This window comes from Podarcis muralis, chromosome 10 (genome assembly GCF_964188315.1).
Source record: "Podarcis muralis chromosome 10, rPodMur119.hap1.1, whole genome shotgun sequence".
Classification (NCBI taxonomy): Eukaryota; Metazoa; Chordata; class Lepidosauria; order Squamata; family Lacertidae; genus Podarcis; species Podarcis muralis.
Genome location: NC_135664.1, coordinates 31,335,035 through 31,348,233, shown reverse-complemented (window position 1 = coordinate 31,348,233; position 13,199 = coordinate 31,335,035). Strand labels below are relative to the sequence as shown.

General features: G+C 39.4%; 1 protein-coding gene across 4 annotated transcripts in view; it reads right to left on the bottom strand.

Annotated features, from left to right (window-relative positions):
• Positions 1-1,002: 1,002 nt before the first annotated feature.
• The window catches only part of MSRB3 (methionine sulfoxide reductase B3), a 61,464-nt gene continuing 49,267 nt past the window's right edge, over positions 1,003-13,199 (bottom strand). For all 4 annotated transcript variants that reach the window (XM_028745536.2, XM_028745532.2, XM_028745535.2 and 1 more), the window contains 2 exons: positions 8,526-8,623; positions 1,003-3,690 (listed from right to left, as the gene is read on the bottom strand). In XM_028745536.2, the coding sequence (XP_028601369.2) occupies positions 3,526-3,690; positions 8,526-8,623 (263 nt within the window). In that variant the 3' untranslated portion in view covers positions 1,003-3,525. The remainder of the gene's footprint in view (positions 3,691-8,525; positions 8,624-13,199) is intronic.

The window sequence follows — 13,199 nt, the reverse complement described above, 5'->3', positions numbered from 1 at the left end:
TGTGCTGACACGGGACGCAATAGTTGAATACCCCTCTTTGGGTTGTATCCAATGGTAGTTCCACTAGGAGCAGATCCTTTGAAAATAATGGCCATTACTAACCTAGATCTATGAATTTCAGTGGGTATACTCTGGGTATAACATAGTTGGATACAACTCTATCTGCTGTGCATGGCTGCAGAGTTTCTCATAATATGAAAATGCAACTATGTCCTTTTTAAATAGCATGTACGCAGCACAAAGGGTTGTATAAAGATTCTTTGTCGATAGAGGCAAGCATGCTCCAGTATCTCCTGTGCAAGAACTGTTACTAAGAAGTTGTACCACAATACAAAAGCGAGACCGCCTCCTGGCATTCCCATCATCGGTTGCACCCACTGCCCCTCGATGCCCCTAGATAGTCCTCCTAATATTTGACAATTAACAACTTAATGGATGCACCAGCAGTTCTCAGGGAATGTCAACATGACAGCTGAGTTGAGACCACCACAAAAGCTCCCCTTTCACCCAATTTTTGTGTTGCTGATTTCTCAAACTGAGCTTATCTGCAAACAATAGGGCATTCCAAATCTGTTTCCCTAGACACCAATCCGCAAGAAAACATCTCTAGCCAAATTATTCAGCTGTAGTTTAGAACTTCTTTGGCAAGACTTCCTTTTAGTAAGCAATGTGCTATCTTTATGGAACAGACCCAAAGATCACAATAGCGTACACAAAAAGCTAAGATCTTTTTCTTTCTGTCTTTTTGCTAAGGTGGAGGCTGAGTACTTCTGTCAGTGCTCCCTCCCCTAAGTTATATCTGAATCCTTGAAAATATTTTCCCAGGGTCATAACCACATGCAGGGAACTTGGGTGTGCTTTATCCCTTTGCTCCACCTATTCATCTTGGAAAGGATGCTGGAGCTCAAATGTTGATGTGTCACTGCTACTGACAGGTGAGGAAAGGGGCTGGGGAACAACGCAGCTGCAGGCACAATATCATAACCATTAAAAACAGAGGCATTTATTTATAAATTAACTTTATTATATACCCAGCGTACAAGAAATATATTAAAAGATACCCTTCGTTGAAAAATCCAACACTATTGTCTCAAAAGCAAACCATAATTCTGAGGAAAAGTTCGATTTTTTCCCAAAATGAATAAAATACTTTTATTTTTCACTTTTTTCCCAAGTATCTTTTGATATTTATATATTAAGCTCTGCAAATCTCTATATAATATAGATTGGATACTATAAAATACAGTTCTCTGTTCTTATATAATTTGTATTCAGTAGTTGCACGCACCCATACAATACAAAGAATGAAGTCCAAGCAATGGGCTCCCTGCTTATTTATTGTGCTCACCTTCTGAGATCCTCTGCCAAGGACATAAACAAGATGACCTGCATTTGAGTTTTGCAATACCAGTCATACTTATATCCCCTACTAGCATTAATAGTGAAAAATGTTGCCCAGTGTTCCGTACAGAGAAAGAACAATGGCTTTCTTCTGCTAACAGTGTTCCACTCTTATAGATCACATACACCTAGCCATATTGATTCAGTTCATTGCATTCCATATCCTGCAAATATAAATCTACCGATGGACAGCTGGCATTATTGCTCATTGAAGTTTTAGTAATATATTTCTTTAATGCAAGACAGAAATATGCTGAAACTCGATAACCCTTAACTACAGCAGAGATCTGAAAAGCAAAATGCATGTAGGCTCCACGTTTTTACAAATGTTGCATATTAGAGATTTATGGCAGAAAATGTGATAGGAGAAAACTCACTTCTCTTCCAACAAAGGCAAGGAACAGAAACAGCCCTTTGGGAGAGGGAAATAAGCAAAAGAATGACATGAAGCATAGAAAATTCTCTGCCATTGTAAAGGAAGGACTGCACAAACTTGAAAGTACATAATTGCATACATGAACAGTGATGCTAACAGGAGTAATTGTTCTCTTATGCATATGGTTGCATTCTGAAGTTCTACATCTGTCTATTCTTCAATACATTTTCTCTCTCACTTTTGAGCTATAAGGCTATGAAGGTAGTAATTTCAACCTATTGTACAGGACTTCGGTGTTAGATATGTCAGGTAGTATGTTTGCTATTGATATTGAAATTGAATATTCTACAACAAAATTTTCTTAAACAGTACAGTACTTGTATCAAGTTTAGAAAATACAGCTATTCTCTGCTTCAACCATATATATATATGCACACACACTACCTATAGACAGTTTTCTTGCAGTGTAAAAAAGGAAGTTTCAGCACAAAGTAGATGGTCATATCCTTAGAAGGCTTAAAAATGTCTAATCTGATCTCACTAAAGGGCTTGGGACAAGTTTCCACTTAAAACTCTTCAGTCTTCGTGGACATGTCTACTTCTTGCTGCATTTCTTAATGTTTTGGTTGTCGGCTTTGTGCATTTCCTGTACACACATGTGCTCAGAAAATAAGACTGAGCACACATACAAGCTGGAAAATAGTAAGGTTGTTCTTCAAGCAGCACACTGCTGTAAATTTGCACATGAGAAGGCACAGCCAATTGGTGCTTATAATTGCACATTGAAACTGCTTGAAAGAAAGGGAACTGCATCCCTTCTAATGCCTGTCCAAACATTGCAAGGGGGAATTGTAGGGAAGTTTGTACCTCTTCAATGAGGCATTCACTTTCCCAGGACAAAACCTGAAAGTGGAGCAGTAATTAGCAACATTACTGCATGCTCCAAAGCGCGACCCACAAAACAACTAGTTCATGCTACACTGTGAATCCTCTTTGGCTCGTTGATGTTTTGTTTTTGCAGGACCCTCATTAGGGGCATAGTAAAACAAGTGACCTACTATTCGCTTTCACCCACTTCTGGCTGATAGACCAGGCCTGTAAAAGTGATGGTTGCTACTGGTTGAAACAAACAGGTTTCCATCCACATTCGTTTAAATACTCATCGCAACTTGAAGGAACAGACTCAGGGGCAAAGGCCTGCTATCCACTCCAGCTGGCCCTATCACAGCAAAAGGATGGGCTGGATGTGACCCACTGCTTTTTAACCAACACACACACTTCCATAATGGAGGTTGGGTGATGTGTCAAATGGAAAGATGGTCGGGTACACATGTCATGTAAATCAGAACAAAATCACTGAAGTAATGAGATATTAAGAGACTTCTGTATATACACTACAGTTCTGCAATGAATGAACTACAGCCTGCTCCCTCAGAAAGGAGGAGGGATATTATTCAAACCTGTTTTAACAAAGCACTAAGTGGAGATTAATAACCCATAGTGCTAAATACCCTTTTGTTATGAGGTTCCCCACTGCATGTAAGTTGACAATTATTTAAGTGTGATTATATAACAAAAATACATTGGCACACACAAGGCCTCATTTTGATACACAAAAAAACTGATAGTGCAGAATATCCCTAAAAGGTTTTGTGTTTTTTTAAAACATATAAGGTAGAAGGCAATTTAGAATAACATTCTTTAAGAGTCACCTAGGAAAATAAGCTTTGTGAGAAACTATCTTTCTTCTACAGCTCTGTCTTGTCCGGTTGGGCAGAAGTCACACTGATGCTTCCTTCTCCAGCATGGTTCTTGTCTGCAGACTCAAAAGACAATGAAGCTGAATTTATGCAGTATCGTTTGCCGGATGGACGAGGCCCATCGTCAAAAATATGTCCAAGGTGAGCACCACACTGAAATAGAAGAGCATAATTTGTATTCATTAGTAAGTATCAAGAAGTATAATGAAAACACTTTTAAAAACAACAACCTGTAATAGTATACGGGCTTCTCTTTGAGAGTCACAGATACAGGCTTCATTTTGAAGTTTAAATTTCATCAGGAGGTAAAGCATTTGAGGGTCAACCATTGCCTTTTTTCCAGTTGCTAGTAATGTGAAAATATAAGCTGTCATCCAAGAGAATGGACTTCAGACATGTACAGTTTGATGCCAACATCTGAAAAGAGAATGTGCTTATCATGCAGGCTTAGAGTCACCAAGGCATGTGAAGTACCAATGCTAAGTTGTGGTATCAAAACCTGAACATGCCAAAAGGCAGGTTGAGGCCTGAACAACATATTCTGACTAAACACTCTTGGGGGGAAAAATCCAAAATATTTATTATAGCAATACCTTTATTAGGCCAACCAAGTTAACATCTACATGAAACTGCTGAGTGGGGTCATTCAGAGTTTTGGAGTACATTGTCCACAATATGCTGATGACACACAGCTCTGCTTCTCCTTTACATCTGCAGGTGAGGCTGTGGATGTGCTGGACCATTGTTTTGCCGTGATTGGATGAGAGCCAACAAACTGAAGCTCAGTCCAGATAAAACTGAGGTGGTCTGCCCATTTTGCATTGTTCAAGTAAATGCATCAGTATTGGTCATAATCTTTAAAAAAATCAAAGGTGGAAAGATTTTGACGATTGGTGTTTAAGACTGAACATACTGAATTATGTGTTTAATTTTAAATGAATTCACATAATATTGACGGGTGTGTGCATGCATGCATACATGCATGCAAATGTGTTTAATGATTTGAATTCTTCATAATAAAATTATTTAAACATTTTTTTAAAAAAAGACTGGCAACTGAAATAAAAGGCGGGTGCAAGAGTGAGCCCACAAGGCCAGAAAGGAGCAAGTTTGCACGGGCTTTATCTTTTCCTTGTAGCAAAAACTTTTTAACAGCTTTTGAAGTCAGCTCAGGTCATGGAAGAAGAATCCAAAGAATTATGCACACATGCTAGGCAAAAAGAATTTGGCTAATCAAACATGTAACTTTCAGGTTACAAATACTTGTTAATGCTTTTGTGACTCATGTTGGGGGGAAACACCTTGTACATCTATAAGCAAATTCTTAGAAGAGAGTTCCCAGGTGTTGTTATCCGAGGCATTTTCCCTCCAGGGCCTTTGAACTCCAGTAACATGACACTGTGAAGCAAACTTAAAATACTGAAGATACCACAGGATGATTCCAGGGCAAACAAGTGATCAATCAGGAATAAAGAAACAAAGCAAGAATCACAACAGAAGGGAATTTCTGGAATGGCAGACAAATACACATTCGAATCCCTGTGACGGGGTGAGCTCCCGTTGCTCGGTCCCTGCTCCTGCCCACCTAGCAGTTTGAAAGCACGTCAAAGTGCAAGTAGATAAATAGGTACCGCTCCGGCGGGAAGGTAAACGGCGTTTCCGTGCGCTGCTCTGGTTTGCCAGAAGCGGCTTAGTCATGCTGGCCACATGACCCGGAAGCTGTAAGCTGGCTCCCTTGACCAATAAAGCAAGATGAGCGCCGCAACCCCAGAGTCGGTCATGACTGGACCTAATGGTCAGAGATCCCTTTACCTTTACCTATTTGTGTGAATACCTCAATGAGTGTGTAGTGTGCAAGTTGTCCCACACTTACGCTGCCACTGCTAAGCTGCCAGACATGAGCTGAGCACTGGTTTGGTAAGACAAGCATATGACTACTGTGCCATATTCTGAATTCAGTTCTCAAACCACGTTGTCTACTGTACATGCCAGTTTGGATATGGAAATTAGCTGTCTACCAACTGAGAACATATTTCACCTCTCAGAGTATACACACAATAATCCCATGACTATACACACAATAATCCCATTACTATGAGATAAAGTAAGATCTGTGCAGACGGTTGCCAGTGATTTAGTCACAGCACATCAATGTGCAACCCATTTTTTTGTGATTAAACAGTGTTATTGGCTTCTACAGGTACAATGTAATAGCTGCAGAGGTCTCCAAGGGAAATAGCCCTTGAATAGGAAAGGAAGGAAGAATGTGCAACCAATTTCACATTAATCCCTAAGTGCACCTGCAATTAACATTTTCTTGTCACAAATATTTGACTTTTCTCATATTTCCACAGTGATGTATTTCTAACAAAACCGTGAAAGCTGTTTCACAGACAATATTTAGGATGCTTTTGTTTTATAGGAAGGCAATTTTCTTCCAAAGCACTTATTTGTATCCTAAATCAATGACATTCCAAAGGAAGATGTTCGCACAGGAGCAAAACAGGTGTTAGAATGTTTATGGGAAGTGTACTTAATTTTTTCATCTGCTGGATTCTGCCCCCCCACCCCTAAAAGGAGAAAAAATAAAATAAAAGGATTTTGCTCTCCACTTTAACCAAGTAAACTCCCAATGCAATTTGGATTTGTAATAAAACAATAGCATTTTGCAGCTGGATGTATGATTCATATTGTTAGACTCATGGAGATGGGAATAAATGACTGAATAATGGATGCATTATATGGTGTGGTAATGACTATGGGGAGGACACAAGCCACATATACTGGTATACTGGTATGCTGCTTTTATTCACCGGCTGTTGTTTTAATACTGTATTTTATTTATTTACTGATTTGTTGTATTTCAAGCCCCCCTCCTCCATTAAGAAAAAGTTCTCTGGGTGGCTTACAATAAAAGCTGCAAGCCATATATGCAAATAATATAACAGAACCATAAAACGTAACGCAGTATAAAACCAGAAACAGAGAATAAAAATAGCAAATGCAGAACAGCACCAGAAATTCCAGAGATCTTCAATAAATATATGCTATCACTAAAGGGCTTTTTGTTGTTAAAAGTAAGAAAAGTTTTGTTATAATTTACTACTTGATATTATTGTGAGCTGCCTCGGGACTTGTTTGCAGTGAAAGGCAAAATACAAATCCCAGGCAAACATCGAATTATAAAGTGACATTAATACAAATACAGTGGTACCTCGGGTTACATACGCTTCAGGTTACATACACTTCAGGTTACAGACTCTGCTAACTCAGAAATAGTACCTCAGGTTAAGAACTTTGCTTCAGGATGAGAACAGAAATCGTGTGGCGGTGGCGCAGTGGTAGCAGCGGGAGGCCCCATTAGCTAAAGTGGTGCTTCAGGTTAAGAACAGTTTCAGGTTAAGAACAGACCTCCAGAACGAATTAAGTACTTAACCTGAGGTACCACTGTATGATTAAAAGTTTACCTGTTTAAATGCAGTATACCACTGAATACAAATACAACTATGGCTTTGATCTCAGATAACATTTCAATCTAGATATAGCTGGGCACTAACCTATTGAACACTGTTTTGCAGCAGATTGAAAGTTCTTCCCCCAAAAAACCCTCCTGGAAAGAGTAATTGAAAGTGGCCACACAATATGTTGGCCCCTTGCTTATTCAGAGAGCTCATTTATCCCAATTTTCTTCCAGATTCCCAGTTGGTCTAAAGCAAACAAAGCAGGAGATCGGACTTTAAGTTCTGATTAAAATTGGTGCATTGACACGGCTCTGGAGACTATGGAACATGTAATGCTCTTCTGTCCCAACTGGACAGATGAAAGATCTCGGTTTCTAACTCCTCTCGTGAACAAGCTTCATCTCCCAATCCAGCCTTGGATAGTGTCCCTTCTTTTGCAGGATTCTGATTGTTGGATTACCGAGATGACAGCTAACTTCCTGCTTAGTGTGATGAAGAGGAAAGCGGCACTAACTTCTTCTTTAACACCACAGCTGCAGTCGATACGCCGCACAATCGAACCAAGTTCCAAGTAGCCTTATTGTACAAGGACAAGGAGCTAGGACAAATCTGAGGAGATGAAGGACCTCTTAACAATCCTCCTCCAGCCTCAGCAGTTTTTGTCTTTTTGTTTTTGTACTACCTGTCACTCGATGTTTTAAATCCCCTGTCACTTTTGCTATCCCCATTATTTTTTTTTAAGTATTCGCCCAGGACGATATCTACTTTTACCTCCCCACCCCCATTTTATGTTGTTATTTCTATGTATATCATGCTATGGCCACACGGCTAATGCAATAAAATCTATTATTATTATTATAATTGGTGCATTCTCGGTGGAAGAAACTAGCTGCAGGTTATCCAAGTGTTTCCTCCACTAACTGCCAGGTCAACAACCCTTCTCCCCTGATAAGTTAGTTAGGACTGAGCCATTAAGGCCACAGAAGGCTGGTGATGACAAAGAATGAAAGGAGTCGGAATGAGAAAGATAATGGGAAACTGACAAGTGTCTGGTATTATTATTCACTTGCTTATTTGGGCAGATGGGACGTAGAGGTGGCCGGAAAGATACCCTGAGCATTGTCACTAGTGATCCTCAGCAAATGCTCTGTGATGGAATCTGCAGATATAGAGTCAATTCAATGTTCGTCTAGACTATCTGCATTTAGGCTTAAGAGAACAGAGTTCAGAGGTGAACTTTGAAGAGATGCCTTCCTGGAAGACCATTTCTGTAGGCTACAGCCCTCTGATGTCATTTATACATGCTCTGTTAAATAATGCTTAACCTAGATAACACTACAGATTCTCATTAGCACTTTGACTTTCGTTTTTATCCACCAGCTGTCATGCCTGTGGCTCGTCATGCAACCCTAATGAGTCTTTTTGGCAAGTAAGAATTTTGCAGAACTTCAGATGTAAAGAAACTACACACACTACGGTTTCGGCAACCTTTTAATATGAGAATGACCTCTTTGTGTCTGAACTGACCTGACTGCAGCTTGTCTCAACCCTGTGCATCCCGTAGGAGTAGTCATCAGTGAATGTAATTCTGTCAGAAGCCATCACATCATAGAATGAAGGCCAACCTGGGAAAAAACAAAAGGATGAACAATAGCAGCAACAACCTGTGATAATTTCTGCATCAGATAGGATTTTGAAAGTTTCAATCACAAATAGGATTGTCAGTGATCTAACAAGCTCTAGATGATAACGTCCGTTGGCTGGCAAGGTAAAGCAGCAAGTTTCCAAATTGCAAATATACTCTTCTTTTTTGCCTACAGAATCCTATGCAACCTGAAAATGTGCAAATCTACAACAGTGTACTAATACACTCTGTCCAATAGAACAGTTTTATCCAAATATTAATCTGGAAAGTAGTATGGGACAGTGGGAAATATAGCCCAAAACATCTGGAAGTTGGGGAAGGCTGCAGTAGAACATTCCCCAAATTAAAGAAATTTTGAATTTCTTGAAAAGCGTAAACCTCAAATAGGACGTTAACAGGTCCCTTTATCATGGAGCTAAATTAATAAGTTGCAAGCAAATTCCAGAAAGGCATAATTGTCCTTGGTGTGTGTGTGTGTGTGTGTGTGTGTGTATGTGTGTGTGTGTGTGTGTGTGTTTAAAGACCTCTTCCACTTTTAAAAGCAGTGGGTGATAGTAAGGTGTGCCATTCTGACATTTTCTTTCTGGTATGAAAATGTGTAAAACCAGCATTACCCCCAGAAAGTAGGAACACTTGGATCTTGTATCAGAGAATCTCTACAACCATCTCCACCTACTGCTATTGTGTCACGCTAAGGTTAATGCTTTGAAACAGGACTGGGGACCTTCTGCCTTCCAGATGTTGTTGGATTACAGTTCTTATCATCCCTGGCTATTGGTCCTGATGCCTGGTCCTGATGGGAATTGGAGTTCAACAAGACATGAAGGGCTACTGTTTTCCCATCCCTACTATAAAAGCAACTCGTCAATAAGAACACTGAGGAGAACAAATTAAATTTGAGCACATCACAGTTGTACCAAGCAAAGACCTACTGTTTCCAAATAGTCGCAGGATATAAAGTTCATTCGAGGTCCAATGAATCAGATGAAGGATTGGTCTAGTGCAGTTTCCAACTGGTACTTCCGAGCAGAGTGGGAAGTCAGCAATCTTCCTTGTTTTCTAAAGTAGTTGATTGCTGTCAAGGCAGCAAAGACTGAGGGATCAGCCAGACTTCTGCTTGTCCTCCCACTTTCCCCAGGAAAAAAAACACCACTATTTACCGCTGAATTGGAGCAAATGTTAATTGGGTTTTCCATAGATTGGCGTTTGCTCTGAATCAGCGCTAAAGAGCAGCTTTTCCAGGGGAAAGCAGGGGGGGGGGGACTGAAAACTGCTCAGACCTGTGCTTAGAAAGCACGGGACAAGAGGAAAACCACTTGGACCTGCGCTTTCTAGGCACGGGGAAAGAGGACGTGTGGATCAGCCTTTAGGGTTGTATCCAGCAAGGTTGTCCTATTCACACAAGGACTTTTGCTTGCTCAATGGATCTTTCTCTCTCTCTCCTCCCCCCATGCTCCCTCAATCGATTCTGGGTTTCCCCTTCTGAAGATTGAGGGGCTAGGAGGCAGACAAGGAGAGGAGAGGGAAGAGAAGTTCCATTGAGGAAGTAGAAGGCCTTGGGCAAATGAGATGACTTTTTTTTTTGAAAGATAGAATTCAATCTCATATATATATATATATATATATATATATATATATATATATATATATATATATTCACTCAGAGCCTGCAATCATATTACATTAGAAAAATGTTAATCAAAATCTCTAATCCAGTCTCCACTATTTCCTGAAAGCATGCCGCTAATGACTTCATGAAATTATGCCATACAAAAGACAGGGGGGGGGCTGCTTTCAGAGACAAGTATTTTGCAAATGTGCTTAATTTTTAAAAATATTTTAAAGCAAAATGGTGCAAAAGTCATCAAAAGATCTCAACATAGGTTGAATACAATCTGTTTCAGAGGTAATTGAAACCAAGTTAAAACAAGATGAAAAACTGAAAGAAGAGTGTATTTTAAAAAGACTCATAAAAAAAAACTTGAATAAAGAAACACACTAAATTAAGTTTCATATCTTCCAGCCACTTCCATGCAGAGTGTTCTAAGACCAAAAAATCTCACTGGGGAGTCAATATAGCCTATGTGTAGAAACTAATGGCAAAGACTGTGCCTCATTATTACCCAGCTACGTAAAAGTAATTATTTAGGATCATAGCCTAAGAGTATCTACCAATTACATCAGAATGAGAAGAGCAAGGTCATCTGGGCTCTCTGAAGAAGATGCAGACCAAAATGACTGGACAACACAAAACATCTTGAAACATAAACTCTAAAGATTCCTCTATTCCTGCCAAGCCAATGGAAAGGAGCCAGAGAACATAATCTTCCACAAACATTCACATCTTCCAGGAGGATAAAGTATCCCTAATAATTGCTTCTGGTTTGGACCAGTACTTTATTGCTATAAACTGACAACAGCACTTTGGAAGAAGAATGCCTTTATCATTTGGGGAGGAAGACTAGTTCAGTGCTGAAGAAATCCTCAAAGAGAACATCCTTCACCACACAACAAGAGGCAAACTTCAAAGGCTGAAATGAAAAGACTGGAGCAATCTCTGTCTTATGGGAAAAGTTATATTGTTCAAAAGAACTAGAAGATGGATGAGTTTCTTTCCAGTTCTGATACTGATAATCAATTGCTCATCCCCCTTACTTGCAGCCTCTTACTTTTGTCCGCTGCAAAGGCATAAATAAATATATATATATTACCCCATCCACATTATGAACATGAAATCAGCTGAAAAATTGTACTGAACTATCAGAAAATACTCCACTGCAAAAAAAATTAAAAAATTCATTTTCTATTTCTTATTCAGTTTCTTTGTCAGTAAGGCAACTGCTCTTTCAAGGCATGGACTGCATTATAGCTTGGAAATATAGAATAGTGAATCCATATTGACCATATAAATGTAATCTGTCTCATTGTGAATCTATTTTCCAGTACATTTAGTGAGGAAAGCACTAATATGCAAACTCAGTCCAGCAGGTTAATCTTATGAACCATAGCTTCTTTTAAAAACTATGGTTTGGCATTATGTCCAAACCCAACAGCCTTGCTTAACAATGGTTTGTTTTACCACCTGGCCACAACTGTTTGTCAGGCTACAAAAACACAAGTCAAGAGTAGCTAGAAAACAAAATAAGCTTTGGGAGAAACAAACCATGGCTTGCTTGCCTGCTCATCTGTGAGATGACTCATGGTTTGCTGAAGAACCGGCTGGATAAGAGGCACAAGTCCTGAAGTGAATATGACCTAACACAAGTGAGAGCACATAACTGTTGCCTCCTCCATGGGATCCTCAAAGACCTTCATAAGTTCATGACTTTTTGTATAGCTTTTTAAAAAAACACAGCAACAAAAAGGGATGGAACTGTCTGGCATCAAACAGAAAAAGGTGATCCATCAGTCCCTGTCCTCTTTGCTGGCTCCTCAAAGGTATTTGGTTGATCACTGCAGGAAATAGGATGGTGGGCTAGAGACGCCTTTGCTCTGATCTAACAAGGTTCTTAATCTCTCCAGCAACAGCACTGTCAATGGCTACCAGTGGAAAATATGCTGCAAAGTAATTGCCTTGAGAGGTTTCAGACTAAGAACATGGAGGTAGTTTATGTCTGGAGATGAATTGACAACATTGGAAGCAGCACAAGGAGGGAAAATTGGGAGTTGTACTTGTGGGGAGCGGGGACAACCTGCATAAATTTTAGCTACATTTCTGAATCTCAAACTTTATGAGGAAATCCCATTTCTCTCTCTCTCCTTTCAATAATAAGGAAATAAAAACTGTAGGGATTATATTTCTTTCTTCACTTCCCTTTCTGATGAATGTGCTAAGAGATCTAACAAAAATAGTTTGTCAGGATTCATTTCTTTGGCTCAGTTCTCAGTAGGATAACACTTGTTTTAAAAGGGACTTAAAAATGCAAGATTTTACATGTGGTTTGCTCAGAAAAGTGAGATTGACAAGAGCAATTTAGACACCCTTGGGGAATGAAAAAATACTCTGATTCTTTTCAGAGATTAAACACATCAATACGTACAATACTGTCACAATTATAATATATTTAATAAACTCTACCAGCATCTGCCAGTCTTCAAAATGTATCAGAATTGGTGACAGTAAAATTATGTTCACCCCAATATTCTATTTATTATACAAATGCACTAATCCTGTTGTTGGGAGGGAATACAGTGGTACCTCAGGTTACATACGCTTCAGGTTACAGACTCCGCTAACCCAGAAATATTACCTCAGGTTAAGAACTTTGCTTCAGGATGAGAACAGAAATTGCGTGGTAGCAGCGGGAGGCCCCATTAGCTAAAGTGGTGCTTCAGGTTAAGAACAGTTTCAGGTTAAGAACAGACCTCCAGAACGAATTAAGTACTTAACCTGAGGTACCACTGTATCTTGCCAGTGAAGTTTCTACCATTAATTACATACTTTACAGCTTAGGGGGAACCCGCTTCATTTCAACGAAAGCATTATATTTGCCTCGTCCACTTCTGTTTGATCTCTTGTGTTACTTTAAATCACGGGGAAGATTTTTGAAAATAGA